General features: G+C 42.8%; 2 protein-coding genes across 2 annotated transcripts in view; both read left to right on the top strand.

Moving 5' to 3' along the window:
* OTULINL (OTU deubiquitinase with linear linkage specificity like) overlaps positions 1–22,293 on the top strand; it is a 394,233-nt gene that overhangs the window by 165,314 nt on the left and 206,626 nt on the right. The window lies entirely within an intron of this gene.
* SLC6A3 (solute carrier family 6 member 3) overlaps positions 1–22,293 on the top strand; it is a 162,540-nt gene that overhangs the window by 97,582 nt on the left and 42,665 nt on the right. The window contains exons 5-7 of the mRNA XM_063450566.1: positions 8,376–8,514; positions 9,354–9,488; positions 12,129–12,232. Coding sequence (XP_063306636.1) covers positions 8,376–8,514; positions 9,354–9,488; positions 12,129–12,232 — 378 coding nt within the window. The remainder of the gene's footprint in view (positions 1–8,375; positions 8,515–9,353; positions 9,489–12,128; positions 12,233–22,293) is intronic.

Genomic DNA, 22,293 nt, shown 5'->3' with positions numbered 1-22,293 from the left:
CGTCAACGTCACGTTGGAATGTGATGTGGCTTTTGTGTGCCTCCGTGTAACTCCAGGTCCTCCACTGTCCAGCCGTGCCCATTGCAACACTGACACACACAGACACACTCACTGACAGACACACAGATACACACACACACACACACACACACACACAGGCACTTACTGACAGACACACACTCACTGACAGAAACAGACACTCACTGACAGACACACAGGCAGACACACTCACTGACACACACAGACAGACACACGCACACTCACTGACAGACACACACACTCACTGACACACACACACAGACACTCACTGACTGACAGACAGACATAGACACACTCATGCAGACAGACACACACTCACTCACTGACAGACACACACTCACTGACACACACACATTTAAACATTCTAGCACACACACACTGGTGTCCAGTGGGGATCTTCTATCTAGAGATCGCCTTCCTGCTCCTCACTGCTCCGTCATGCAGATTAGTGATGCCAGGTGCCGGAATATGACGTAATATTCCGGCACCTGGCATACAGATCGTGCGTGCGAGGGAGCAGTGAGGAGCAGTAAGACTGAGCTCCTCCAGGTAGATTTTAACAGAGTAGGCACCTGGAATGTGGGGAGAGCAGGTGCCTACTCTGCTTTAACACTAAACATGTACTCGGGGCTCACCGGGCCGCAAAGATGTCCATTGTGGGCAGCATGCGGCCCGTGGGCCGCGAGTTTGACATGCTTGCTCTATAGTATTGGAACAGTGGGATTGTAATTGCATTGTCATAGCTAATGGATCATCGAAGTCCCTACATAATGCTGCTCCAACCTACCTATCCTCCCTAATACACAAGTATGTCCTGTCGAGGCTCCTGCGCTCTGCCGAAGACTTACGTCTATCCTCTATCCGTACTCCCACATCTGATGCTCGCCTCCAAGACTTTTTCTGTGGAACTCCCTTCCCTTCTCCATTAGACTTTCACCCAGTCTCCACTCCTTCAAAAAATCTTTGAAAACACACTTCTTCAGGAAAGCATATAATTTGAACTGTTAGTGTTAGTGTGAACTGTTGCAACTGTCAAAAATAACCTCCCAAGTTCTCAGTGAATACTTTTCTAGTAACCTATTTCATTACCCCTACTTATACCCTTTGTGTCACTATACCCCACTCCCTCTAGCATGTAAGCTCATTGAGCAGGGCCCTCATTCCCTCTGTTCCTGTGCGTCCATTTGCCTGTTTACAATTCAAGGATTTTACAATTATCACTGGGACAGTGTCGGGGAGAGGCTGCGAATTGCAAAGGATCCTGCTAGGAGTTCTAAGCAATTTATATGGAGTCTGGATTCCGCTTCCGACCATCGTCCGCCTGTGGAGATATCTCCGCAGCGTGCACCCCAACCGTAAGAACTCGCGTCCGACTCTAGGACTACATCTGGGGCCGAGCCGAAGATGGCTCTGCCATTCTACGCCTCCATATGTAGGAGCCACCATTGGAGTTCTTTTTTCGCTTCTGTGTCTAGAGTCAGAGTATCCTCGTATGAGGCGCCGCCTCTGAGGTGTGATGCTTGTAAGCGCTGCAGGGCTCTGTAATGAAGGGGGCCCGGAAATATGGCCTGTATGGAGGCTGCTAGAAGCCCAATCACTCGGGCCAGGTGTTTGAGCGATATTTGCGGAGAGGTAAGAACTCGTCTTATCTCTTTCTTGATATTTCTCATCTTGGATGTTGGTAAATGCAATGTTTGCGTTTCTGAGTCCACCAAGAGTCCTAGGAACTCTATTTGTTGAGTGGGGACTAGGATGGACTTTTCCCAATTTATAATGAAGCCCAAATTCTGTAACAAGGTTGTGGTCCAACCGAGGTGAATATGGAGTAGTGATACTGACTGGGATAACAGCAGGATGTCGTCTAAGTATATGATTAGACGAATCCCCCAACTGCGTAGTAGCGATAACGGGCTTCATGAGCTTGGTGAAACACCAAGGTGCGGAAGAGAGCCCAAAGGGAAGGCAGCGGAACCGCCATTTCCTTCCCTGCCATGTGAATTGCAGAAAGTTTTGGTGCGCCTGCGCAATGGGTACTGTGAGGTAAGCGTCTCTTAGGTCGAGTTTGACCATCCAGTCCGCTGGCTGGAGCAAATCTCGTAGGCAATGGATGCCCTCCATCTTGAAGTGATGGTAGGTTACGTAGGTGTTTAAATGTTTGAGATTGATGACCGGGCGGGATCCGCCCCCTTTTTTGGGGACAATAAATAAGTTGCTCACAAAACCCGGGGTATACATTGGGATTTCTTGAATAGCACCTTTGAGTGCCAAATCTCGAACTTCCTCAGAGACGAGGGTCGTGTCTATTGGAGAAAAAGCAATCTCCCTGGGTGGGGAGAGTTGAGTAGGCAGGGATACAAAATCTATGAGATACCCTTGGACTGCCCTGAGGATCCACACATCTGACGTAATTAGAGCCCAGACGTGGGAAAAATGTGTGAGTCTGCCCCCTATCGCCACATGTGAAGAAAATTGAGAAAGGTAGCTTACCGTAAGGACATCTTCCAGAAGGAGCGCCTCGTGCACCTCTCGACACCCAAGGTCTGCCTCGTTGGGGGAAGAACGTCGGAGCGGACCTCTGGTCAGGAAAGGGGGTTCTCCCCATATAGGAGCCTCGGTTCGGGCGCGAGCCTCTATTGACTCTGCCGGACAGACGGCCCCAACAAAAACCTTTGGGTGGAACACCCTTTTTAGATTTGATTGTGCCTTGTCCAAGGCCGTGAATGTTGGGACATATGAGCCCAGGTCTTTCACAAAAGACTCTCCAAAAAGATACCCTTTTGCTTGGGCTCCTGGTTCAGTAATTGCCATATTTACGAGTTTGGGCTCTATTTTAATCAGTATAGATTTGCGACGCTCTGTAGCAAGAGCTGTATTGGCATTGCCTATGAGGCATATCACCCTCTGAATCCAACCTCTAATAGTGAGGCGGTCTAAGGCCTCGTCTTGCGCCAAGGATTCCTCCACGGCTTCAAAAATTTTGGTCGCTGGACCTAAGATATCCAAGACTTTGTCTTGGCAGTTATAGAGCGAAAAGTCTAAGCCTTTCTTAGGTTTCCAACCCGTTTTGCTCAGAAATTGTATGATTTTTGGATCGACTTGGGGTGTCTTACCGACCTCGTCTGGTACGGTTGGGCGTGGGCATTTGGCCCTCAGCTTATTTCGTGTTGCCTTATCCAAAGGCTTACGAATCTGTGAAGCAACATATTGCGCCACATGCTCAGCCGGTGACCATTCCGCAGAGCGGGGGTGACGTGAATCATCAGGCTCGAACAATGGTTCGCCCTGTGGGTCAAGGATGTTTCCCTGTTTGTTTAAATCAGAACTGGATGTGCCAGTGGTATCTATTTTATTGGAGGGATTAAACTCCTTATCCATTCCGTAGTCCGAATCTAAGTCGGACAAATCATTAGACTGATCTGAGTCTATGTTAGGGGCACTCTCCTCATCCGAACTGAGTTCTGACTCAGTGGACTCAGGTTGGGCTTTAGCCCACTTCCATTGCCTAGCCGCTTTTGCCCGGCTAGAGGCTCTTTTGCGTGGTGGATTAATATTCGCGCCATCTGTGACAGGTGTTTTTCTGTCCATCATTGGCTTGGAGTGCTTGATTTTTGCCGAGGCTTTGCGGCCGGGGCGTGGTGGGTGAGAAGTGGATGGTATCGCGACTGGCATGGCGGTCGGAGGGACCATTTGTTGGGCCTGCCTTAATGCTTGGGTAAATGATTTTTTTTTTTTTTTAAATTCTTTATTTTATTTGTGCGAAAAGTGACAACAAGCGTGCAAAGCCACAATAGCATCTGCAGGCATTTTTCAAAACATTTCAAGTGTGGCAGTTGAGACAGCACATTTTTTTTTATACATAACAAAAGGATAATGAGCTATTAAACACCATTAAGTTAAAGTTTAGCAAGCAAGGTTAAAACGTGTATTGGACGAGGCTAATATGTATACAGCTTTGCATCATTGGGAAAGACAGCTTATACGTTGAGAATGTTAGTGGCGTGTTATTAACGGTTGGCACTAGGCAATAAACGTTGGTTTTAATCACGGCTCACATTCTTTACGCTGAACTTTTGTTGTTGAACCATAGTAGAGCCACAGTTTTTAAAGGTTAACAGGGGTGACTTAGTGTAATTATATATTTCCGATTTAACTATTGGCACAGGAATAACCATCGCGATGACTAGGAGAGTGTAACACTTAAAAAGTATGAGGTTAGGCATATCTGAAATTTACATGTTATGTTTGTCTAGGGTTATTGTTGCAGGCAGAACTATATATAGTAGTCTAACTTTCCACTGCTGGCTATAAATCAGCAAATACCGTATATACTCGAGTATAAGCCGACCCGAATATAAGCCGAGGCCCCTAATTTTATCCCAAAAAACTGGGAAAACTTATTGACTCGAGTATAAGACTAGGGTGAGAAATGCAGCAGCTACTGGTAAATTCCTAAATAAAATTAGATCCTAAAAAAATTACATTAATTGAATATTTATTTACAGTTTGTGTATATAATGAGTGCAGTGTGTGTGTATGAGTGCAGTATGAGTGCAGTGTGTGTGAGTGAGTGTATGAGTGCAGTGTGTGTATGAGTGCAGTGTGTGTATATGAGTGCAGTGTGTGTAATGCAGAGCCTTGGTGGGGGGTGGGCATTTTTTATTATTTTTTAATGATTTTAATATTATATACACACATCTGCAATTTAGGTGCAAGAGGGTGACTCAGATTGATGGGAGTCTGACTCCCTTTTCTGACTCCCTGTATATAATGCAGTGTGTGTGCATTATATACACACACACTCTGTATATAATGCAGAGTGTGTGTGTGTGTATATGTATATGTATATGTGTATATATATATATATATATATATATATATATATATATATATATATATATATATATATATATATATATATATATATATATATATATATATATATATATATATATATAATGCACACACTGCATTATATACAGGGAGTCAGAAATTGGAGTCCGACTCCCATCAATCTGAGTCACCCTCTTGCACCTAAAATGCAGAGTGTGTGTGCATATAATGCAGAGTGTATGTGTATATAATGCACACACTCTACATTATATACACACACATCTGCATTTTAGGTGCAAGAGGGTGACTCAGATTGATGGGAGTCTGACTCCCTTTTCTGACTCCCTGTATTTAATACAGAGTGTGTGCATTAAATACACACACACTCTGCATTAAATACAGGGAGTTAGAAAAGGGAGTCAGACTCCCATCAATTGGGCATTATTATTATTTTTTTATTTTAAGATTTGAATACTTTTTTTAATCATTTTTTTTGTCCCCCCCTCCCTACTTCATACTTGGCCAGGGAGGGGGGCTGTCTAGGTGGAGGGGGGCTGTCTAGGTGGAGGGGGGCTGTCTAGGTGGAGGGGGGCTGTTCAGGGGTAGGGGGGGGGCTGTCCAGGTCTCGCGGTCTGCTCCCAGTGTAAATCTCGCGGCCCGCGTGTCTCGCGAGATTTACACTGGGAGCTTAACAGAGGAGCCGCGCGGACGTGCTGGGAGCTGACCGGAGCTGCTGTAAAGGTAAGTAACAGCTTCTCCGGCCCCCAACATGTCATGGTCTGTATTATGGCAATGTAAGTTGCCATAATACAGACCTAGACTCGAGTATAAGACGAGGGGGCTTTTTGAGCACAAAAATATGTGCCAAAAAACTCGTCTTATACTCGAGTATATACGGTATGTTTAAGACAGTTTTGCCATCACAGTTACAGTAGATTTTAGATTTTAGTAGGTAATTAAACATGGCATTGATATGCTTATGGTTAATAGTGAGCATGCCAGACTAATCAAACATATTATAAAATTGTTGCATGTTATATTCATAGAGGAACACATATTAATAATAGGTTGCCAGACATGCAGGCTAATTAACATGGGGATGGCCAGTAGCCGGCTGTCTAGGGACACAACCAGTGAGTGTGAGGAGACATAATGATATTATGTAAAGATTAGAAATAATTGCTTCAGTATGAGATGGCATATTGAAATCAAGCAGAAATTAAGAATAGTTGCGTCAAGCAAAACATTTGAGCAATACTTAATGTGAGAGTCCCGTGGAGTGTGTCCTTCTCAGTGTGAAATGTTCTAGAGGGGATTAATCCGAGAGAGTCCGTAGGGCAATATAACCGGGTGCACTGAGAGTCTGTGTTGATGCTTAGGAGCCGTCTCCGGTGCCTGGGGTAGGTGTCCAGGACCCAGTGTATAGAGACATCTGTGTTCAGCCGACGCCTGCTCTGCTGGGCCGCTGGCATTGTGTATGAGTCTCTTGGGTGCTGGGTGTACCTGTGCGGCAGGGTTGGTGCCCCCTCGGGGTTCTTCCTCCGATGGGTCGTGGCTGGGCTCTCTGTCTGCTCCGTCTGCTATTAAGCGATCTCGTTGTGTCCAGGACCGGTGCCACCTGGTGGTAAGTGGGTCGATCAGGCCTGGTGGACTCACTCTGCTTTGTGCGTGGGTGAATAGGTTGTGTTGGTGGTTCCTGGCCCTCTGGTCTCCTGCTTCTCCCCCGGCTGGAGGCCGTTTTGGGGGCTCGGAGTGGGTAGGGACATAGGTGGCGCCGGGTGGCCGGGCGTATCCATGCCGCCATTTCCCTCACGACCTGGTGAAGGTGCTGACTCTTGGTGCGGAGTTTCATCCGCAGGTTAGCATAGAGTCGGTCAAAGAACTCCAGAGTGCGAGCAGGCGGTGCGGTGAGGATTCTGTTTGTTGCCGGTCGCGTCTGCGCCGCCATCTTGCTCGGGCCCCCATCGGGTAAATGATTTTGATATAGAGGAAGACATAATGTCCATGGCAGATGCCAGGGCTTTAGAGACAGACTTGGACACAGTAGTGTCCATGATAGCCTGAATTTCCTCTGATGCTGGGAAATCCAATTCATCCCCAGAAACTACAGGGGGAAAACCCAAGGCCGCTTGAGGGTCAGCTTTTGTACCTGAGGGACCAGGTATATCATTAGGGGATTGCATAATTGCAATTGAAATGACAGGCAGAAATTTGTTAAATTACTTTAATACTAAGTTTAGAGCAGGGTTAAGTAACCCAGAAAACTACCAGATACACAATACTTGTAAAAGCAAGGCAAATACAATTACTCACAGGTATTATCAAATAATGGGGGGAGCAAGAGAAAGGGGGGACCGTCCGCCACTAATACTGGACACCAACTCCGATCATGGGACGGAGTGGGCGTTCCAGAGTTAAAGGGCGGGAAAAAAACGGAAGAAAATGGCCACCGCGACGATGGAAACCAAAAAGATGGCCGCCGCGGAAGAGAACGATTAAACCAGTAACCGCCGATCGCGGTACTATTAGTTACCCAGCGCAAGGGGAGAGAGAGGTGGTGTGCGGCTGAAAGCGCGGTCAGAATTAAATCCGACCGCGGCATACAGCCGGACCGAAGGATTCCCGCTGGGGCTTCCCTGATTGGGCGCGCATGCGCGGTCGGGTCAGATGCCCGCGAAAATAAAGCGGGTAATTGTGAAGTGACAACCAGGACCTGTAAAGTCCTGCAAATCAGGGCACCCAGACTAAAGGGTTAAGTCCTGAATAAAGGTGAAGTATTGAGAGATATAATTCAGTTAGTACCAATAAAGGTACAGGGTACTATTACAGATAATTAAATAGAGAAATATAGTAATAGCAAAAAACTATTACATACAATTAAAGTACAAATAGTAAATCAAATAGAATAAGCATTAGAGGATCCCACAGTTGGAGAACTGTGAGAGATCTACTTATCTGAGGGCAAGCAGCAAAGAAAGAGGAAATGGTCATCAACGCTCCGCCAGCTATATGGAAAGGATGACACTGATTGGATGATCATGTTGCTAGGCGGACATTGCCTATATGAAGGCAGACCTGTTTCTAATGTTTTTTTTTTAATAATGTTTCTTTGCTGCTGAGGGAAATAAAGAAAGAGTGCAGCATAATAGGAGCCTCCGGGTCTTTAATAAAATTACCTGTCTGTTAGTCCACCCATTGTACAGTGCTATGAAATTTTGCTGGCGCTATATAAAAAATAAAATAATATTAATAAATCGACAGCTGTATAATTATATATTGATAGATTGTAATGTGCCCCATAGTTTTAAATTCAATAAAATGTGATGTTTACATTTTGATTAATGTTAATATTTTGATACCGAACTACCATCTACTGTAATGTCTCTACATTTATATAAACTTGCACAAACCTGGAAAATCATTTAAGCAGTAATATTAGGTATTTGTAGTTTTTGCGAGGGTGTTCTCAAGTAAAAATATTAATTTTGTTAAATGATTATTTTTAGACGAGGTGTTTTACACCTTCATGAAAGTCAAGGAATCCATAATTTAGGATTGCCTCGTTGGAAACTGACATCCTGCCTTCTTGTTGTGATCGTGTTCCTCTATTTCAGTTTGTGGAAAGGAGTGAAAACTTCTGGCAAAGTAAGATTACCTTTAATGTACACAAATTATACTTTCTGTGGTTTGATTTTAAATAGCAGGATTAACATCCAAACTCCAGGAGAAGCTTTGTAAGGGCAAATACACTGAAATTGTAACATGCCTAGAGCTACTTATTCCCCGTCCGTTTGGCTCCAGTGTACCCGAACCTGTTAAGAAAGATCTGCTTATTGGTCCCCCAATGCTCCCACCAATCGAGGGTGAAAAAATATAACTAGTGTGTGTGTGTATGTGTGTATATATATGTATATATATATATATATATATATATATATATATATATAGTGAATAAGGGGTTAATAATCACATGTACACTTAATGAATGTTGGCTAATCTTGACCATGAAATGTTTTGTGACTGTATTGTCTAAATTATATGTAGACAACCAACCTGGAATTTCATGTATTTTGTGTGTTCTGTGCTATTGCCTTTCTGTCTGTGAGTACCATTGCATACCTCCCAAATCCGGCATCCTGAGAATCAATACGCCTATAGGAGGGAGGCAAAGAGGGTGGGTCAGTGAAGTGGTAAGTGCAGATCCACCCGAGTTAAAGGTAGATTCGCCTGTCGTAAATGCACGCCATACTGCCTGCCCATCATGCATGCCGTGCTGCCGGCTCACTAAGGTTAGACCCCGCAGGGTGCACTATTTCAGTGCATAAAAACGTACATGTTAAACCCTTCTGATTTTTTAAAATATGTTTGGTCTTGCTATATGATACTGTTTTCCAATGGTCAGTGGATTAGGCTGTGACCAAGTTACACTTTTTTAACATCGTCTGTTCATTGCTTACAGATTTCATTGATGTTTTTGTTTTCAGGTAGTGTGGATTACAGCCACCATGCCCTATTTTGTTCTAACAGCACTGCTTATTCGTGGCATTACTCTCCCTGGAGCTATTGATGGCATTAAAGCGTATCTAAGTGTAGACTTTCTTCGGCTCTGTGAGGCTTCGGTAAGCTTAATTATAGTCTTTAATGATTGAATTGGAAATGTTGTAAATGAAAATCAATTGTATAATATGACTATAATCAAGCTATTTTATACTTACACAATACACCATTACAGTCGCATTAGATGAAAATGCACATAGATTTAGGAAATAGAATGCCAATACATTATGTTTCTACTTTAATCACTTATTAATCCTTCTAAGATACCACCCTCTCTTTGTTTTAATGTATTCATTTATTATTTTTACCTTATTTAGATTATAGATGAAAGTGCTTATCTTAGTCTTACATTCAGAGACTCAAAGCCAGGGCCGGCCCAAGATATACTGCTGGGGTCCACAGGCACAGTGTTGCACCCTAACACCTCATCCCATGGCAATATATATGGAAGCTATCCTTTACTGTTGCTGTCCTGAGTTTATATATCCTTTCAACTTACTCCCTTGTTCATTTTCCATCCTTTTCCATTCAAAACTAAAGCACCATGACCACATCAATGATTTGAAATGGTCATGTTGCCAGAGTCTGTTTGTGCCGTGTTTTGGTATGAAATGCTGTACATACAGACTCAGAGTTTAACCCCTCTGCTGCAGGAGGTGTTGTAAAGTCACCTCTGACAGTTTCATTGGGGTTGCTATGAGACAGCCCTGACGTCTTGTTATGCTAATATCAGTTCTGTGCATATTGGATAGCTGTTGTCATAACACACAGCATGCTGGCAACAGGTGCTGAATGGTGGCACAGCCCCCTCCTTGCTGCCCCTGCCTCCCCTTCAGCCCTGCAGTTGGGTTAGTTACATCAGTGGAGGAGAATTGGGCTAAGCACAGAGGTGAGGTTTTTTTAAGCTTTATTTTATTTTTTGAAGGTTTGAGAGGCGTACCAGGATAGAAAAGTTTACTCGAATCAAAACCAATGTTTTCTTAAAATATTGTTTGTGGTTGAAGTAACCCTTTAATAACTGAGACATGCTATGTAGTATATATCACAATTTTCATGCCGAACACAGTTTTCCCAATTCTCTCCCCAGGGCCACCATTGGATGTGGCACTGGTTCACCAAACAGCATGCAGATCAAAGTGCAATTTACTTCCAATCAACCCACCATGACCTCCAAATCTTGTAATGGGGTACTGCTAATTGTTGTTGAATTATAAACAATACCAAATATTACAATTATAAAAAGATACCAGTGGTAATTGTACCATAATAGATATAAAATGAACATTTATATTCATGTAATTGACATAATGTAAAAGATCATTTCTATCCCCTGATTTTTTACATCTACACTGCTCTGATTTCTTTTCTCCCTTAGCTCTGTAGCATTTTGTGTTCCAACTCCAGCTTTGCCACAGCTTCATAATGAGATCTGGACTATGGAATATTTCTGTATGTGGAGCAAATTAATTACCAAATTATGCAAATATATATTTTCTTAAGCTAGAACAAACAATTTGCCCTTAGTTTGTGGTCATAACATGATTTCAATAAATGTTTTTTTTTCAAGACAAGAGTACTAAAGAAACTAAATGATTTGTTTTATTGTATTCAAATAAAATAGTCACAAAACACTCCCTAAAGTTTTAGCCCACCTGTGTCATAAATAAATCCCACCCACGTGAGAAGTCCAAAAGAGAAATGCCAGCAGACACCCTCCACAAAAGATATGAAGCAACTAATTGTGGCTTTCTTTAGGAATTATCATTGAGGTGCAGTTGATGCTACGTTATGCACATTTATCAAGAGATCCACCTCTGGATTACCATTTTTTTTTTTTTTTTTTACAGAGACCCTAGCCATATCCAGCATAAAACAGACTTCTGAAAACAGGCTAGTCTTATCAATGTGAAGATAAATGTGAAATATAGAGAAAAATATTGCAGTATACCAGTTTAATAAAATTATATGAGATACATCTGAATGCTTGTAGGACTTTGGTTTAAGTCTTATCCCTCAAGGACTACCAATGGTCCAGGTGTTTTCTGAGTCTCCATTGGAATTACATTTTAAAATATGATAATCCTGCACTTTTGGTGTCTGTTATATTGCCAAGAGTGGTTCTTCCAGTTTTAATGGTAACTGAACAAACTATTTCTTGAACTCAATTAAATTAGATTGTCTGGTCTGACATAGTATTGTTTTTTAATCTGTTGAATTGCTCCTCAGTACAACTGCTGTTTAATGGTAAACCTGCTTAAACAGGTATAATGTTTTCTTATTTAAGGTCATATTGGTGTTCACTTTACATTGACAGAATAATAATTTGATTATATCAAATTTGTCTTCAAAGATTCCTGACAGCTTAATAAATTGCATTTTACAAAACAAACGCAGCTATTGATCCCATTCTTTTAATTTACAATGAATCTGAACCAATATGTCGTTTTCCATAAGAAAGCATAGCAGTGGGGCTTAATTTGCCTCAGAGTGCTCACGACTTGATAACTCAAAGCAATAATCTGAGAAATAGGAATTGGACACATGCATACAACAGTAATTGGTGAAATTACCTTGTATTCAACAGTATCTTTCATCTTTATGCTGAATGAGTTTCCTGCAATTATCTCTAATAACAGCTCTTCCTTTTTTTCCCTTCCCCTCCCTCCATTCTTTGTATGCTGGGCCCCTCGTCTTGTTTAAAGGTTTGGATTGATGCCGCCACTCAGATCTGCTTTTCGCTTGGTGTGGGGTTTGGTGTGCTAATCGCATTTTCGAGTTACAATAAGTTTTCAAACAACTGCTATAGGTAAATACCAATCCAAGTATAACGTATAGTATGTATGCTTACCTTGCTTATAAAGACAGACAGACAGATAATCAAAATACTCCAATAGGATGTGAGCACTGAGATACTGGAGGCAGGCCCAAGAAAGCTGAAAATGTCAGAGTTGCTATACCCAAAGACTCCTTGCACTACAACCATTAAAATAAGCTGTAGATGCTTAGAGCATCCATTTGTACAAATATGTACCTATGCATCTGTTATGTTATAAATCATGCAATGTTTAGCAATATCAATATATAGAACGTGAAACAACCAAAATTTTAATCTAGTTGCTGCCTATACCAGTGTATGGGCTTGGTTGACGATAACTGCTTTTCTTACCACACTAGAGAGTAACATTCACATGTACTTATTGTCTGAGTATGTTTATATACAGTTTCATTGAATGTCCTACACCCCATGTTTGGGTATCTATAAATTTGTGATTGTATAGGAGAAAATGGAGTAGATGATAAAAGCTAACATCTGGTTGCACATTGATTGCAAATATGACACATCAAGAAGGAATAATATTAGGACTGTGAAAACGCCTTTTTAAAAACTGATATGTGTGTGTTATCAGCTACTTCTATACAGTATTACTTGATATAGACCACAAAAAAAAATGTATTTCTTTATAGGAGAAATGGATTTCCTGGGCTAGAGTATTTATGGAAATTTGTACCAGGGGAAACCTTTGTTCAAGTCTTTGTTTAAGTTGTTATACTATCCTACATAATATGAAGTTCATCGTGTGAATTTCAGGGAATTTAATCCCAGTATACATTATCTGAGCAGAGTGAATCCGGTATACAGCTGGGGCAGTAAGATATGGTAGTCACACTATACACAAAACATTGAGCTCTTACAGCAGTGGGTGAAGACATTAGTAGGAATAGGGTCAAGCATACTGCAAATTTAACTATTACAGAGATGTCTAAGTAAACACACTTTTTTAAGAGTAAGAAACAGGTTAGACAAGTGTATGTCAATGGATAAGCAATATAAAATAACATAAAATTCATGCTAAACTAACCGACAACATGATTAAGGATACAATGTAACATAATGCGTATCATTGAGTAAATGCCGCTTGTATACCGCTTGGACTGAAGTCACCAAAGTTAGGATAAATCGGAGGAGATCTGCAACTTAAAAAATAACAGGGCTCATTGTGCACATGGCAGCTCATAAAGAATAAATGACAGTCACTGTCAGTCAACTCCCTGACAGCACATATGTTGCACATATGTTGTATATATAGTCACCCTAGGTGAGGAGCACAGAGGTGCCAAGGTGAGGTACCACCCAGCCCCAGGCATGATCAAGAGCCAACACCTCAATGCCACAAACTCAGAGACTCCCAGAGTCCAAGTTTCTGTCTGTGAAAATGTGGAAGGCCATGTGGATCTTGTGTGGATGTTGTTGGTTGTGTCTTGCATTCCTGTGTTTGTGTGGCTGGTAAGTTGGGGTCGATCCCGGAGCAGCCCTCAGGCCAGGTAAGCATAAAGTAATAGTGACAATAGCTATCAAAGTCGAGTAGCCCGTGATTGGGCCCCAGACCTCTCTCCCTGATGCTTCCACTATCCCTCAAGTGGAAAAGTTTCTGAGGTAACTAGCTTTATGCACTATACCAGTGTAGCACATCAGCATTCAAAAACTGCCTCCATTTGAGCTATGGTTTGGCAATGAAGGCCAGTTAGATTGGCTTAGTGTAGTATCAAGCCCTGTGTTGCAGTATCAAATGCATCGTCATCTTGTAGGTCACAATTTCTCACCAGCAGAGTAGTGTTTGAGCAATTTGAGAGCAATTCATGTCCTGCATGATAACCCCCACCGGCCCAGGGAGGGGGGGGAGCGATATCCAAAGTACAGTGAAGTCATGGTAAAGGGAGAAACTGGCCGCGTCTCCCACCCAGGACCAGGGTGCAGGCCGCATGAAGCTTTCGTCCCCGTGAGGTACCTTCAAAATCCAGATGCTTTGGTCCAGGAGTTACCCAATCACACCCCTTGTGATAAGTGCCTGTTTCAGAATCAAGATTGCATCATTTCTGCCTTTTTGAGGTTCAAAATCTTAACTATGTTGAGGAGCTCGATCAACCTGCATCCTGCTCGACAGCGGTCAGGCCCTGCCCCTTCAACAAGATGATCGACTCCTAATTGCACACGAATGGAGTACTGAAAGTATGGAATGATTTTACTAGGTTTGGAAAAAAAATTCTATACATCTGGGGAACCCAGCTTGCATATAACGCTGCTACATTCTTGTTTACTTTAATGAATGAAACATGCAACAGAATTTCATAAGAACTATTGCCTAGTGCATTATTAGGGTAGGATAACTAGGTGTATATGAACTTTGTATAATGTTCGATGAACAATATCACACACAAATGTACTATGCTCTGGGAAGGAGGTGGGGCAAAACATTTTTTTTTACTCATGTTACTGTTATTAGCACCATTGAGAGCTCTCTAGAATAATAACTCAACAACACTACTTGCTCTGATTTGTGCTAATATATATATATATATATATATATATATATATATAGTGCAGCATGATTGTGCTAAGGTCAAAAACGATAGAAGTCCTTACAGTGCAAATACAAAAGAAAATACTGTTATGCATCACATGCACATCTCAAGCTGGACGTATTGGGCATTGAAACTGAAGAAATCCTGTTTCCATCATGTTTTTCTATCACAGACCTCCCATATTGATATACAAATAAGCACAGACGGGCATTGTGTTTCAGTCATCAAACTACATTTCTGATGATACTCTTAGCAATGTGCTCTGGTTTAAACTTTTTTTTTATTTTTATTTTTTAAATCCAAAGCATATGCTATGATTCAAAACACAGTCTTGTGGGTCTCATCAGCATGGCACCAGTCTGGAGGTTGCAATCTCTCTTGGGGCATATGGCAAGGTGCCAGAAAAGGTTCTGGTGAGGCCAAACACGATAAAACATCACAATCAATTGGAGCATGTAAATAGGCCATGTTCACCTCCATTTAACAAATAAATAGATTATAACCTTTAGCAACATGTCTGGCCTTATATGTTTCTGATCCATTTATTTTGTTCTTTATCATATACACCCATCGATATCCCCAACTGAAAGTTTACCTTCTGGTTAAGTGGTCAAAGTAAATATGTTGTTTTCTCTGAGTGAATCCATGTCCTCTTTCTTAACATAGCCAAAGTTGTGATTGTTGCAGGTTTATGGCATCTTTAAAGGTCTCTGACACATTAAACATCCTGTAAAAATAATCAATGTTTGTTAATACGTGGCCATTTTATAAAAAAAAAAAAAATCTAAAACATAGTCCAGCTAGCAAGTGTAACAGTCACCAGGGGAGCCCAGTTGCAGGAGATGGTACAGGAAGGAGGCAAAATCCAGAAGCGCAGTACAGATTAAGGGGAAATCCAAAGGCAGGGTCAGACGAGAAGCAGAAGTGAGGGCTGGCAGCGGAGTAACAAAGTCAGTAAAGCAGGCAGAGGTCAGAGTCCAGGAAATCAGTCAGTAGCAAAGCAGAGATCAGGCAGGAAACACCAAACAGGCAAAATGACCAGATGCTAGGTTTCAGGCAGGGCTGGCTTTTACAGCCTGCTAATTAGATGCAGCTGACCCTAATTGGAAAAGGGTTGCAGGCGGACTGCTCATTCCAGGCAAGGAAGCAGAAAAATGCAAACAGAAACTGAAGCCCCCTGGTGGATATCATGGCAGAGAAACTGATGAGATGCTGGAACTGTTAGTTCAAACCCAGCCAGGTCTCTTAAGGGGGCAGTTACACCTTGCAGACTGCAGGGTTTGGGCTGTGCCATGACAGAGCAACCTCCGGGCGCGAACAGACATGGGGTCAACTAGTCCAGTTCAGGTTCAGACAGGAAATCCAGGTCTGTATAGGCATTAGAATCATCAGAATCTGAGAGTGTTACAAGAGGAACATTTTGCAGGTTGTTATTCTTCGAGAAGGCTGTGGAGGCAAGGAGCGAGAAGGGGATGCAGCTCTGGCCTTAAGAGCCTGTTCAAAGATCTTGCCTGCGAACCACGGTTCCATTGGAGGTAATTACACAGTCTGGGGACAGATCCTGTGTTGGAGCAGGAATCTTTAGGGGAGACAAAAGCTGAGTATTGGAAGGTAGCCTCCTTTTGAGGCTCTGGAACAGGAGCAGGGTTAGCTGGGATCATGATGGTGCCATTGGTCTGGTTAGGTGGTCTTTTCAGTCCAGTAGCATGCAGAGTTTAATAAAAACGGGGTCATGATGGACTTGCTGGATGGTGATACAGAACCCCCACATGTTTAGGGCGAGGAGGACATATCGGGCAATAGTTGATATAGTGGCCTCCCTTGCCACAATAGAAGCAAAGGCCTTTGTCTCTCCTTCTGGCCTTTTCAGTTACTGTGAGCATGGTATTTAGTGCTCCAATCTGCATGGGTTCCTCTATGTCCATAGTGGGGATAGGGGTATAGGTCTCACAAGCAGGTTGGGAGCGTTGATCAGGCAGAGGGTTTGTTTCAAATCGCTCTTGTCTTCTTTCTCTGAACTGGAGATCCAGCTGGGTGGCTAGCACCATTAGTTTTTCCAGGGAGGTTGGAACTCCCACTCGTGACAGTTCATCCTTAAGGGTTTCACTTAATCCAAGGCATAATTGATCCACTAGGGCGGTTTAATTGAGTCCAGTCCAGCTGATGACAAGCCACGGAACTCTGTGATGTAATTTTCCACAAGACGGCTTTCTTGTTTAAGGGAACGGAGAGAAGTCCTGGCTGTGGAGACACGGAAGGGGTCCTCATACAAGGAGGTCAAGGCTGTAGCAAAGGATTCCCAGGTGTCCAGTACAGGGTTTTTGGCATACAGCTGTTGATGAGCACAGGTCTTGGGTTGCCTGGATAACAGGGTGATGACAGTTCTTACTTTAACAAAATCTGTGGCATAGGTACGGGGATTGTTGCTCCATTTGTCTCCTGAAACCATTCTGAACCCATAACTTGTTTCCTGCTACATTATTACGGTAGGTTAACTAAGTAAGTAAATAATAAATGTATTTAATAGCAGAGGAACAATATTACACAAACACTTGTACTACGCTTTGTTACGTTTATTCGAAAAAATGGGGTTACCTATATAATTTAGGGACCTGGGCTTTATTCAGGATTGTATTTCTATAGCTATAGTGTTCCTTTTTGCAGGGGGAGGGGAGCAGTGCCTTGAGGGAGCCGTTAGATTTAGGTCAGTATGACGAGAAGAGAGGACAACAAAGTAGGATATACCTTTGTTTAATATTGATTGAGGAAAAAAAAGGGAATACACTTAGAGTGTGTGGAGCAGATAATTAACGTCAATGGATGCGCCTGAGCAGTACAATAACCGCCTGTGGATATGAACTTGGTATCTTGGACCAGGTGGAGGTAGTCCAGGGATATAAAAAGAAAACAAGCACTGACACTAATATGGTATAGTATTTAGTTATAATGAATGTCAATGTTAATATATACAAATACACACTTGCATTTACTGCATCTTTTTGAAGGCTCCCAGTGAGTAGCATGGAATGGAATGTCTACTCTTCCACTCTTGTTTATATGTGCCTTTCCCACTCTTGGATCATGTAGTGTAGAAGCAATCCTCACTATAGTGTATATAGGATAAGACAAGAAATAAAATATTGTGCTCACTGTATATTAATATACATTAAACAGGAAATGAAAAAGGAAACAGGAAAATGACAGGAAATGAAAACACTGACGCATTTAACCTGGTCAACAGGTTTTTTTAAAGTATTTTCCTTTGAAAAAGCCTGTTGACTAGATAGAATGCGTTAGTGTGTTACTTCTGCTTAATTTTTATAATAGGTATTTATGTTATCTTTAAATTAACCTTTGGACCTTCCTGTTGTTATCCCGACATATGGACATCACATTCCTTGGTGGGGAACATACCACCTACGCCTTATGGATTGAGCAAAACAGGCTTTTTCAAAGGAAAATACTTTGAAAAAGACCATTGACTAGGTGAAACACGTTAGTGTGTATTATTTGATTTTAATATACAGATATACAGTTAGCACTATATTTTATTTCTCGTTTAAGCTAAATGCACCAAGGTGAGGATTGCTGCTACATACATTGAGTGGGAAAGACACATGAATCCAAGGGCGGGGATCATTTTACTTCACACTATTCACTAGAAGCCAGCAGAAGGCTCCAACAAAGTGTGCACTTATAAATATTAACTCCATTCAATATACCTAAAATACTACATCATATTAGTGGCATTGCTTGTGTTCTTTTTATATCACTGGACTTCCTTCCCCTGGACCAAGATACCAAGTTCATATCCATAGGTGGGGACTGTACCGCCCAGGCGTATCAATTGGAGCCAATTATCAGCTCCACACAATGTAAGCTCAATTCCCTTTTTTCTTTAATCAATATTAAACTGACTACATTATGTCCTACCTTGTTGTCCTCTCTTATCGTTCCATAATTACCTGAATGTGAGGACCCCTCAAGCCACTGCTCTCTCTGCAAACTAAAAAGTTAGAAAATATGTCAAAACACAAAAACCTATAAAAATAAACAGGGTATATAGGGGATAAATAATAATATAGGAGATAAATAAAAAAAATCTGTTCCAATTATTCTTTTTTAATCTTTCTTTTATCCCAAGAAAGGGAGGAGGAACTCTTTGTTGACTTTCTTTTTGTCTCTTGATTTTCTATTATGAGTAAATGCAAGTTGCAGCTCTTGATTAAAAAGATTCCAATGGACATGTCTACCCATTATCTGGATAATTTCTGGTACCTGTTGTCCTTTGAGCTTCATTTCCTCTTCTTGAAGTTACATTTTTTTGTTTCAAAAAAGAGAATATAAGAACTCTTATAACCTATACCATCTGCATGTCAGACGGATTCCATCTCATATAGTACATAAGTATTATGAGAGAGAGCAAAGCATACTACCAAATGTAATATATGGTATTCATTTTACACAAGTAAATCTTAGCACACGTTCAAGTTTCTCATCTTTCACACTATGATTTAATTATGCATTCTGACACAAGTAGTGATGTCGCAAACATAAAATTTTCGGTTCGCAAACGCGAACTTCCTCAAACTTTCGTGAACCGGCGAACCGCCATAGACTTCAATGGGCAGGCGAATTTTAAAACCCACAGGGACTCTTTCTGGCCACAATAGTGATGGAAAAGTTGTTTCAAGGGGACTAACACCTGGACTGTGGCATGCCTGAGAGGGGGATCCATGGCAAAACTCCCATGGAAAATTACACAGTTGATGCAGAGTCTGGTTTTAATCCATAAAGGGCATAAATCACCTAACATTCCTAAATCACAATGGATATGGATTGACACATGAGATATGACAAATTGACACCTTGACATATGGATTGACACCTGTCCTCAGAGACCCTGATACACACTGACACAGAGCAGAATAGGGACTGTTCCCCTTACATAGGGTCACTTGGCAGATATGGATTGACACCTATCCTAAGGATCCCTGATACACACTGACACAGAGCTGAATAGAGACTGTTCCCCCTACATAGGGTCACTTGGCAGATATGGATTGAAACCTGTCCTCAGGGACCCTGATACACACTGACACAGAGCAGAATAGGGACTGTTCCCCCTACATAGGGTCACTTGGCAGATATGGATTGACACCTGTCCCCAGGGACCCTGATACACACTGACACAGAGCAGAATAGGGACTGTTCCCCCTACATATAATCACTTGGCAGATATGGATTGACACCTGTCCTCAGGGACCCTGATACACACTGACCCAGAGCAGAATAGGGACTGTTCCCCCTACATAGGGTCACTTGGCAGATATGGATTGACACCTATCCTAAGAATCCCTGATACACACTGACACAGAGCAGAATATGGACTGTTCCCCCTACATAGGGTCACTTGGCAGATATGGATCGACACCTGTCCTCAGAGACCCTGATAGACACTGACACAGAGCAGAATAGGGACTGTTCCCCCTGCATAGGGTCACTTGGCAGATATGTATTGACACCTGTCCTCAGGGACCCTTATACACACTGACACAGAGCAGAATAGGGACTGTTTCCCCTACATAGGGTCACTTGGCAGATATAGATTGACACCTGTCCTCAGGGACCCTGATACACACTGACACAGAGCAGAATAGGGACTGTTCCCCCTAGCACCACGGTCACTTGGCAGATATGGATTGACACCTGTCGTCAGGGACCCTGATACACACTGACACAGAGCAGAATAGGGACTGTTCCCCCTACATAGGGTCACTTGGCAGATATGGATTGACACCTATCCTAAGGATCCCTGATACACACTGACACAGAGCAGAAAGGGACTGTTCCCCCTACATAGGGTCACTTGGCAGATATGGATTGACACCTGTCCTCAGGGACCCTGATACACTCTGACACAGAGCAGAATAGAGACTGTTCCCCCTACATAGGGTCACTTGGCAGATATGTATTGACACCTGTCCTCAGGGACCCTGATACACACTGACACAGAGCAGAATAGGTACTGTTCCCCCTGCATAGGGTCACTTGGCAGATATGGATTGACACCTGTCCTCAGGGACCCTGATACACACTGACACAGAGCAGAATAGGTACTGTTCCTCCTACATAGGGTCACTTGGCATATATGGATTGACACCTGTCCTCAGGGACCCTGATACACACTGACACAGAGCAGAATAGGGACTGTTCCCCCTACATAGGGTCACCATTTTTAGCCCAAGGCAGCTCATCTGATCAGGCCTTTTTTAGTCGAATGTATCGCCCACTGTCAGTCCCTTCGGGATCCATCCCTCATTCATCTTAATAAAGGTGAGGTAATCTAGACTTTTTTGACCCAGGCGACTTCTCTTCTCAGTGAGAATACCTCCTGCTGCACTGAAGGTCCTTTCTGACAGGACACTTGAAGCGAGGCAGGCCAGAAGTTCTATCGCAAATTGGGATAGCTCAGGCCACAGGTCAAGCCTGCACACCCAGTAGTCAAGGGGTTCATCGCTCCTCTGCAGTTAAGGCGAGGTAGTCTGCTACCTGTCGGTCGAGTCGTTCTCTGAGGGTGGATCCCGAAGGGCTGTGGCGATGCGTAGGACTTAAAAAGCTCTGCATGTCCTCCATCAACAACACGTCTTTAAAGCGTCCTGTCCTTGCCGGCGTGGTCGTGGGAGGAGGAGGATTACTTTCACCTCTTCCCCTGTTAGATTCCCGTTGTGCTTTGACATCACCCTTATACGCTGTGTAAAGCATACTTTTTAATTTATTTTGCAAATGCTGCATCCTTTCCGACTTGTTGTAATTTGGTAACATTTCAGGCACTTTCTGCTTATACCGGGGGTCTAGTAGCGTGGACACCCAGTACAGGTCGTTCTCCTTCAGCCTTTTTATACGAGGGTCCATCAACAGGCACGACAGCATGAAAGACCCAATTTGCACAATGTTGGATGCCGAGCTACTCATTTCCCATTCCTCCTCCTCAGTGATCTCAATGAAGGTATGTTCTTCCCCCCAGCCACGTACAACACCACGGGTACCAGATAGGTGACAACGAGCACCCTGGGATGCCTGTTGTGGTTGGTCTTCCTCCTCAAAGCCACATTCCTCCTCTGACTCCTCTTCCTCACAATCCTCTTCCAGCGTTGCCGCAAGTCCAGCAAGCAATGCTGATAAGGCTGTTTCTGGTGGTGATGGTGACCACAACTCTTCCTCTTCACGCTCATCTACGGCCTGATCCAGCACTCTTCGCAGGGCACGCTCCAGGAAGAAAACAAATGGTATGATGTCGCTGATGGTGCCTTCGGTGCGACTGAGTAGGTTTGTCACCTCCTCAAAAGGAAGCATGAGCCTACAGGCATTGCGCATGAGCGTCCAGTAACGTGGCAAAATATTCCCAGCTCCCCAGAAGCTGTCCTAGCACCACGGTCATACAAATATTCATTAACGGCTTTTTCTTGTTGGAGCAGGCGGTCGAACATTAGGAGTGTTGAATTC

The sequence above is a fragment of the Pelobates fuscus genome, chromosome 4, assembly GCF_036172605.1.
Source record: "Pelobates fuscus isolate aPelFus1 chromosome 4, aPelFus1.pri, whole genome shotgun sequence".
Lineage (NCBI taxonomy): Eukaryota > Metazoa > Chordata > Amphibia > Anura > Pelobatidae > Pelobates > Pelobates fuscus.
The sequence above is the reverse complement of the archived record's forward strand: the minus strand, read 5'-3'. Positions and strand labels throughout refer to the sequence as shown.